We start from the raw sequence: 10,069 nt of genomic DNA, 5'->3' as shown, positions 1-10,069 counted from the left end.
AAGGAGGTAGATAATAGGAAAAGAATTATCAACATAAATTTAGTGTATACTATCTAATAGGCTAGTATTGATTGGTACGAGGTAATAACTTAGTCAAATATCGAATACGATGCTTAATATGAGGTAAAGATAAGGGTTAGTAAGCAACACACGTAGCCGGACCAAGGTGCGGAGTGAAATTTTCTAGATGCCGGACCAAGGATTTAGAAATACATAACTTATCACTTTGCATGCAAGATACTAGGAAAGAATTGTTATAGTTAGAATTATTAAGTTATGAACCTGTGGGGAACACGTAAACCCTAGTTACTTTGATTAATTGATTAAACTCCAACATTCGAATCTGTTAGTTGTCTCTATTAATTTTGCTAGTTATTTTCATTTATTTAGGAATAGAAACCCCCCTTTTTATCATTTTTGCTTTCCAAGGAAGTAATTGACTGAACAATAGTAATAATAGATTGAAGTTAAGTCTAAAATATTTTCCTTGTGGGAACGATCTCAACCTCATTACTTGGGTTATTTACTTGACACGATCGCTTTACTTCTTATTTGAGAAGTAAGTTTGAGCGTATCAATGGACATGATTCTTTCAACAGTTTAAGAATATATTTGGTGAGTGGGAAAAAGTGTGTGTTGTATCTGACAAAAATGAAAGCATAAAGAAAGGTGTAAGTATAGTTTATCCAAATGTTCCTCATTTTGCATGCATATGGCACCTCTGAGAAAATGTTTGTTCAAACTTTAGGAGAAGCAGGACCATTCTAAGTGATCTGTTTTTCTCAATAGCAAAGACTTATAGAATAGAGGATTTTGAAAAATTGATGGCTAAATTGGATAAAATAGATGGAAGCGTAAAAAAATATCTTCAAGATGTTGGTATGAAAGGTGGTCTAGGTCTCATGCAACAGTGAACCGGGAAAGAATGATGACTTCAAATATAGTTGAATGTATCAATGGTTGCTTTGTTGATGCACGACAACTACCTATTATAGGCTTTCTGGAAGAAGCTAGAATTCTATTTGATTTTTGGAATTGCAAAAATAGGGAAATAACTTCTTGTACAAATGAAACATTGGAAAGAAGATTTGAAGAAATATTGGTTTTAAACGCGTCAAAAAGTGCAAAAATGAAGAACATTTTGTATTATCTTTATTAAATTATTGTTTACCCAAAATAAAAAAAAATATGTTTAATATCTCTAATTTTAAATAATTGCAGGTTGTTGCATCTTCTAAGTTTATTTTTCAGTGTATAAAGGTGCGATAAGATACATTATTTATCTTGAGAGGAAAACTTGTTCATGTGGTAGATTTCAACATGACGAGATACCTTGCCCACATGTAATAACCGTTTTGAAGAAGAAAAAAATAACAGATGTACACCCCTACTGCTCTAATTATTATAAATACAATGTAGTAACAAATTCTTATGCAGTATCAATGGAATCAATGCCAGACAAAAGTGATTGAACAACTCTGGACTATGTTTTGAAAGAAGTTGTCTTGCCACCTACATACAAAAAGATGCCTGGTAAACCAAGAAAAAGAGAAAGAAAAATCCAGATGAAAAGCTAATAACAAAATCTAATTGTTGTGGACGTTGTGGACAAGAAGGCCACAATATAAGAACATGTACCTTCTTTTCAAAAGAATCTTGATGATTTTTTTTTGTTGTTTTATGCTTCATGTGTAATAATGTTTCTGGATATTTTTAATTTGCTAATAAGATAAAAAAAAAGTTATTATTGTTGGCTGAATAATAGCCATATGTATAAAGTATTATATGTATTATTGTGTCGGCTGAATATCAGCCATATGTATAAAGTAAGAGTCTTTTTATTTTTGTCGTCTTGCGTCGGCTGAAAAAAGCCAAATGTACAAAAGTCGTAAAGTAAATAGTTTGTCGGCCAATCATGTAAAAAGTTTGTCGGCCAATTATGTAAAGTAAATAGTATTTATGTGTAATTTATGTGTATAAATAGAGGAACTTTCCTCATAAATAAAACACACCTTCATCCTTACATCTCTCATCTTTATGAATACTCTCTCTTTACGCTTCCACCCCTCCATTGGTAAGCGTAAAGAGAGAGTATTCAGAAAGATGAGAGATGTAAGGATGAAGGTGTGTTTTATTTATGAGGAAAGTTCCTCTATTTATACACATAAATTACACATAAATACTATTTACTTTACATAATTGGCCGACAAACTTTTTACATGATTGGCCGACAAACTATTTACTTTACGACTTTTGTACATTTGGCTTTTTTCAGCCGACGCAAGACGACAAAAATAAAAAGACTCTTACTTTATACATATGGCTGATATTCAGCCGACACAATAATACATATAATACTTTATACATATGGCTATTATTCAGCCAACAATAATAACTTTTTTTTTATCTTTATTCTAAATCAACTGTAGGTATCACATTGTCTTCTCCGTTGCATTTGGAGCATTTGTGGTCTGGATGTTTGTTGCTGATAAGTTTGCAATACCTTACTAATAATTCTTCTGAAATAAATCCTTTCTTCAAAGATCTCGTAGATGGTTGTTCTTCTGGTTGTAACAATGACAAAATCCATCTTTGAACTTCGTCCATATCTGATTTTCTTAGTTCTTTGGAGTTTGCATATATCATTACCTGATCTCTTGCATAATAGCTCCAAATAGCATTGCCATTTAAATAATTGTTTGCTAGCTCTTGTATAATTGTAGCTATACCAATTATTCTTTTATTTGCATAAAAATTAGGTATTTCTACTTTTGGTATCTCATTTTGTTTTTCTATCTCTTCTGGAATAATCATATCTTTTGTTAATCCTATCTTTACCACCTGTATTGGTGATTTTATCTCTTCGTATAATATCTCTGCTGGTGCTGTATAACATTTTATATAGAATAAATTTCCTTTGGTAATTCTTTTATATGTTAGAAATGCTCTATGTAATTCTGGTATTCCTACTATCTCTTCTCCGGTATATGTGTATACTGTATTTAGTAGTCCGTAGTTGTAACATGTTTTTACTAGGTTGGGGTTGGTCTTAGGTTGTGCAATAAGTTTGTTATATCCTTGTAGTTTCTGGGTTATATAATCTTCTTCAGGATTTTTTGTTTGTATAGATCTTGGGTTTAGGTTTAGGTATGTTTGGATTTTGTATATGTTTTCAATGTAAGATTGGGTAATATAGTTATATCTTTTTTTGTCGTTTTGTAGGCTTACTGCATAGGTTGATGTTTGTGGTTCTGCTGGTATCTGCATTTGTGGTTTTTGGGTAAATGGTTTTGCAAATAACTGGTTTAAGTTTGTGTTTTTTGGTTTTTCACTAGTTCTTTTACTTGTACCTGCAGCTGTATCTGAACAAACATTGTTATGGGTTTTCCGGAGTTTCCCAACTTCTCCTTCTAGCTCTGGCTTTTTTTCGTCTGCCGAACGACGTAGCTCCGCATGTTTATAGTCATGCTGCTGACTTGTAGATTCTACATTTTCTTCTAGCTTTTGGATTCTCAAGCCCATACTATCCACTTTTGTACAAAGTGTAGTTAGGGTTTTGAGTATGTTTTCCATAAGATTATCTTGTCCTGGCTGTGTAACTCTGTCTTGATAAGTAGTCTGCAATCATATTTTTGTCAGTTTTTATTACCTCAATCGTAAATGTAAAATTTAATATATTCAATACCAATCTTCTTATTTCCTTTGTTGTAACTGAATCATCTAACTTTTTCGTTATCCACCATTTTACTTGTGTGTTATCTGTTCTTACAATAAATTTATTGTAAACAATATATGGCTCAAATGCTAACAAACATTTATATAATGCGAATAATTCTTTTCTATTTATTTCCCATTTTATTTGTGCTTCTGTATAAGATCCTGAATAATATCTACAATGGTGTTCTATTTTTTCTTTCTCATATTTGTATTTTAAAACTCCTCCGTAACTATGATCACTCGAATCTGTTTCAACAATGTAAGTAAATGTTTTATTTTCATCAGGAAAATATAGTTTTGGTAATTTTTTACATAGATCTTTAATAATTTTTATATGTTTTTTATCTTTATTATCAAAATAATATTCTACATCTTTTTTAAGTTTTTTATGTAACGGTTTTAAATGTTCTGCTAATTTTGGTATATATTCTCTTACCTGGTTTACTAATCCTAGAAAGGATTGTAATTTCTTTTTTGTATCTATATTTTCATCAATATTAATTATTTTTTGTACTATATGAGTTTGCATTTTTATTCCATTTTTATCTATTTGTATTCCTAGAAATTCTATTTGTGATTTCATAATTTCTGCTTTTCTTTTACTCAAACTTATACCTGTATTTTTTACTATATGTATAAATTTTTCCAATAATCTTATATGTTCATCTTGTGTTCTAGAATATAACAATATGTCATCTATATATACAATACAGTTTTCTAGTTGGTTAAAACAGCTATCCATAAAATGTTGGAATCTACCTGGTGCATTTTTATATCCAAAAGGTAAAACATTCCATTCATAGAAACCTTGCGGTACTGTGAATGCTGTTAATTGCTTGGATTCTTCTTCTAGTTTTAGGTGGTAAAATCCTGATTTGCAGTCAAATTTGCTAAAATAATTATATCCTTGTATTTGTCTTATTTTTAGTATTTTGTTTGGTATCAGATAATTGTATGTTTTAGTTTTAGCATTTAGATTACGATAATCTATGACCATTCTACTTTTACCTCTTTTTTGTTCACTGTGTTTTATTACTATAAATGCTGGACTTGTATGTTTACTATTTTTTTTTGTATGTAATTATTTCCTAACAATTCATTTATATGTATTTTAAATTCTTCTAGATCATCAAAGTTATATTTTAATGGTTTCTGTGTTATTATACTATTTTCATCTATTAATTCAATTTTTATTTTTGTCTTATGTTTTTCCCATCCTTGTAATGGATCTTCACTATATAATTGTTCTAGTTGTTCATTAATTAATTTGACTTTGTCTATAGCAAATATAATAATTTCTAATTGCGTTATTTGTTTATTATTTATATTTTCCATTTCTTGGTTTATCTTTTCACTTCCTTTTATCCATTCCATAGGTTTTCGTTGTTTATTATTTACTCTTTTTGCTCCTATCTTATTTCCGCATGGTGTAGTAAGCCACCAATGTGTTTTTGTTATTATGTGTGGATAATATCTATCTAGAAATGACATTCCTAATAACATATCTTTTGTAGTAAATTCAAAATTATACATTTCTTCTATTGTTAGTATTTTATCCCATATTTGTATTTTTATATTTTTTGCTTTGTATTTAATCATACTTCCTTCATTGTTAAATCTCGTTACTACCATAGGTGTTTTTAATTTTTCCCATTTATCTTCTGGTAAGCAATTATATTTACATATATTCGCTTCTGCTCCTGTATCTATCACAGGGGTATAATATCTGTTGTGATATCCTTCTACTATAATTTTTGCAAGTATAAATATTTTCATTAATCATTTTGTCCTTTTTATAATTATTTTCTTATTTTGACAAGTTATTGTTAATTGTTCATTTTCTATATTGTATGGTTTGACTTTTTCTAACCATTTTATTCCTAATGTAATATTATGATTTCCTTGGTATATTTTAAATTGTATTACTAAGGGTATTCCTCCTATAATTATTTCTTTTTCTGTTGTTTCTTCATTCGTGTTCACTATCTCACTAGGTAGTCCAGGGCATGTATGTCCTGTTCTTATAATTTCTTCTTCTAATACTAACTCCCTTGTTATATAATTTTCTTCTTGTCCTGTATTTATTAATATTTTATATTTTCTTTGGTCTATTATTCCTGTTATGAAATAATGATATGGTGTTATTTCTTCTTTATCTAATAAGCTTTGTGGAATTTCATATTTCCTTTTAGATGTACTCATCCTTGATGAGGTAGCTCTTGTCAATGTATTTGGTACGCTTGAAGTGCTTAATCTTTCTTTTACTATTTCTAAATCTTCTTCTATATCAATTTCTTTATAGCTATAGTCATTATTGTCTATTACAGTAATTATTTTTTCAAAAGGATTTTCTATTTTTATTTTATTAATTTTATTTCTTGCTGTTATTTTATGCTTTGTTGTTAATATATATAAATTTTTACATCTTGCTGTAAATAATTTGCTTCCTGGTGCTAGTTCTATTCCAGACATTTTCCAATATAGAACTAATGATCTATCTATATTTTTATCTGTTAATGATACTGTATAATTAGCACTTATTGTAAACTTAAATTTTTGATATACTAAGTTTCCTTTTACTGCACTAATTATGTTTTTTTCTATAGGGTGTACAATTCTATCATCTGCCAAATATATTTCTATAGGTGTATCTATTCCTTCTCTAAAGCAGACTTTTATTAATATTTCTGTTCCTCCTAAATGTACATATTTAATTGGTGTTTTAGCTTTTATATCTTGTATTTCTTTGTTTATCATTCTTTTATTTATTATAGGTATATATGCTTTTCCTCTTGTGTATTTACAATCTATGATATGTTCTTTTTGACTAACTACATAGTATTCTTCTTTTTGTCTTTTAAACCAATTTCTTAAAATAGGTATTTCTAGTACTTTTTCAACACTTAAATCTAATTCTTTTCCTTTTATTTGTTCAAATATCGTATTATCAAATATAATTTTCTGTTCTGATGATTCTTCATCTTGATATTCTTCCTTAGATATTATTTTTATTTCATTTTCAGACATTATATTTCTTCATCTGTTTCGTTATTATCTATGTTAATATTTTCTTCTTTATTCTCAGTTTCTATGTCTGATACTTCATATATACTATCATTTTCACTTAATTCATAATCTATGTACTCTATTTGCATATATTTTTCATTGTCTATTATTAATTCTGCTATTTGTTTTCTTTTTGGATTTTTGGGTAATTTACAATCTTTAGCTATGTGTCCTATCTTTCCACAATTATAACAAGTACATTGGGATATTTTTCTTTTTGGTCTGTATGGTCTTTTTATTTTATGATTTTTTACATAATACCTCCGTCTTGGTTGTTTATATTTATATATGGTTTTGTTTTTTCTATAATTTTTATATCTTTTAGATTTTTGTTTTTTAGTTGTGCATACAAATTGTGGTGCCATTTTATTTTTGCAACATGATAAATTTTTATTTAATACTTTTTCCATTTTTAATTTTTCTTTTTGGTTTTCACATAGTTGTATGAACCATTGATTTAAAAATTTTATTCTAGATCCTAAAGTATCTACCATTCCTTCATTATTCCAATCTTTTATTATGTTTGTACTAAATGGTTCTGGTAATTTTGTATAATATTGTCTTCTTATTTCTTTTGCTTCGTCTAAATTGTATTTAGCTTTGTAATAATATTCTTTAAATGCGCAAGTATATTCTTCTAAGTAACACATTTTACATATAGCTAATTTTGTCATAAGTTGTCTATTTATTATTTTTTCTCTATTTTGTTCTCTTATATCTGTAGTCATGCCTCCAAATTCATTTCTTATTGCTGATTCATATTTATCTAGTATATCTATATTTGTTGCTGATGCGGATCCATCCATTTTTTATCATTCCTAAGTACTTCTAAACTTTCCGAGGGTAGATTTTTCTATCCATAATTTTGTTGTTCCTACGAATGTTCTTTCTACGTATCTTGGTGTTTTTGCTGTTTCTATTTTGTTATCTATTAACTGTTTAGACATATTTCCTATGTTTATTTCTAATTTTTTTGGTTTATTTATCTGTTCTATAATTTCTGTATATGTTTCATTTATATCACTTATTTCTGATTGTTGGTCATTTTCATTTCCGTCTATTTCATTTACTTCAATATCTTCATTTAGATCTTTTAGATCTTCATTTAGTTTCTGTTCCATTTGTTTTATTTCATTTGTTAATTCTAGCTCTTTATCTTTTTGTTTTTGTTTATTTTCATATAATAATTTTAACCTAGCTAATTCTTTTTCTAATTCACTTATTCTTGTATTTTTTATTTCTTCTAAATTTTGTACTTCTTGTTTTGCTTGTGTTTTTATTTTTTCAATTTCTCTTGATTTATCTATTTCTTCATTTTCTTTTGTTATTCTTACCATAGCTGTTAAACTATCTTCTAATGTTGCTGTTTCTTTTTCTAGCATTAAGTATAAGTTATTTCCTATTCTCTTGTATCTTCTTCCTAAATTTGAAAATACTATTTTTATTATCATTCCATCTTGGTTTTCATATGTTTTTTCGTCTACTGCAAATTCTTCTTTATTCATTATAATCTATGTATTATATTATGCTGTAACTCATATTCAAGACAATCTAATTCTAATTTTAACATTAATATATTTTTTCTTTGTGCTAGTATTGATTTATTACATACTCCTGCTAATGTATTTTCTTCTAACCTTCTTTTTCTATGTTGTAATTCTTGTTCTTTTTCAGCCATTTTTTCCATTATTTCTTCTATTAATTGTTGTTTATAGATTTCTCTGTTCATACTGTTTTTTCAAATAGCAGACATATTTATATTCTGTTTTTGAAATTATGTTTATCAATTTGATCTTTTCTATCATTATGTTTTTTGACTAGTTGTGATAATTCATATTCTGTATATAAAGATCTTAAATTTTTCCATATTTTTCTTACCTTTTTATCTATCTTAGTTCTTTTTATTTTAGTATTTTTATTTTTATTCATCATAACTTTTTATATAATATTTTAAAAAGCTTACTTAATTTATCTGGATATCTAATCTTTTTTAACCTGTAATTTCTACCATATCGCCTTAGCCAATATTCAGTCATATTTAATCTCCAATATCTAAATCATCATATAAATCATACATGTCATAATAAAGCTCATCTTGTATACTTTGTATGGTTAACTCAGTCCAACCTTGGGTTGTTATTTCTATTATCTCATATGTTAATAATTTATTATAAATTTCTGTTTTTATATCAGTATTCAAATTTTTCAGTATATAGAGTAGTAATATCTTATAATCAACATTATCGTCTAATAGGTATGTTTCCATTTTTATTATTTTCATTTTTCACTAAAATTTTATTCCTTCCAACCTCTTAATAAATTATACTTGTTTATTATGCAAAAATAATAATTTAATAATCATCTCATCTGGTCACTACTACAGCTTTCTTCTTTGATTAGTTACCCTAACAGCGCCTCAACTTTGTTTACTCCCCTAAACGGCCTTCTCTGCCTACCGGTTTCAACCTTAGGATGGCATAGTCTGGGCATACTTATTCGAAGAATATTTCTGTAGCAAACTTTCTAAAGATGATTATTATAACATTATTCAAACATGATAAACAATTATAATTGTAACGACCTGTTTAGTCGTTTTGAGCAGCAGACTTTATTTCTGGAAAAACAGGCAGAAGCGACGGACCCCACGACGGACCGTCATGGGCACGATGGACCGTCGCAGGGTCTCGTTTCAAAACACTTAGAAAATCTGAAATTGGGTACTAAAAATCGACTCTCTGAACTTTGTGACGGAATGGCAGGACGGACCGTCACAGGTGTGACGGACCGTCACAGACCCTTGGTGGAAATTTGGGTCTCTGAACTCTGCGACTACCTGCAGGACGGACCGTCGCAGGCACGACGGCCCGTCACAGGTTGCGCAAATCCCAGGCAGAATCGTATTTCCTTACACGTTTTAAGGGACGTTTTTGGACTATTCCTTCCTTAATTATAGATTTTGTGGGTTTATATTAATAACTCAAATTCTTGGGGGTTAAAAGAGGTAACCCTAAGTTAATTAGTGGGGTATTATTGCCATCTTTTATTCTTAATTATATACTAATTAGGGTAAAAGAAAGAGGGTTTGAATAAGAAAATAGAAAGAACAAGAAGGGAGAGAGAGAAACGATCGAGAAGAAGAGGAAAACACCAAGCTTGAGGATTAACTTGCTTGATTTCCATTCTTCGGTGGAGGTAGGTTATGGTTTTCATGCTTTCATAAGTAAACTCTTAATAGTGAATCTTATATATTGGTAGTATTGTAAACCCTACTATATGCTTAATGGTA

General features: G+C 28.6%; 1 protein-coding gene across 1 annotated transcript; it reads right to left on the bottom strand.

Annotated features, from left to right (window-relative positions):
* Positions 1 to 2,095: 2,095 nt before the first annotated feature.
* Positions 2,096 to 3,906, bottom strand: LOC138348586 (uncharacterized). The gene has a single exon (XM_069298061.1). The coding sequence runs from the start codon at positions 3,571 to 3,573 to the stop codon at positions 2,410 to 2,412; it is 1,164 nt and encodes a 387-aa protein (XP_069154162.1). The 5' UTR covers positions 3,574 to 3,906; the 3' UTR covers positions 2,096 to 2,409.
* Between the last annotated feature and the right edge of the window lie 6,163 nt (positions 3,907 to 10,069).

The sequence above is a fragment of the Solanum lycopersicum genome, chromosome 5, assembly GCF_036512215.1.
Source record: "Solanum lycopersicum chromosome 5, SLM_r2.1".
NCBI classification, from domain to species: Eukaryota; Viridiplantae; Streptophyta; class Magnoliopsida; order Solanales; family Solanaceae; genus Solanum; species Solanum lycopersicum.
The sequence above is the reverse complement of the archived record's forward strand: the minus strand, read 5'-3'. Positions and strand labels throughout refer to the sequence as shown.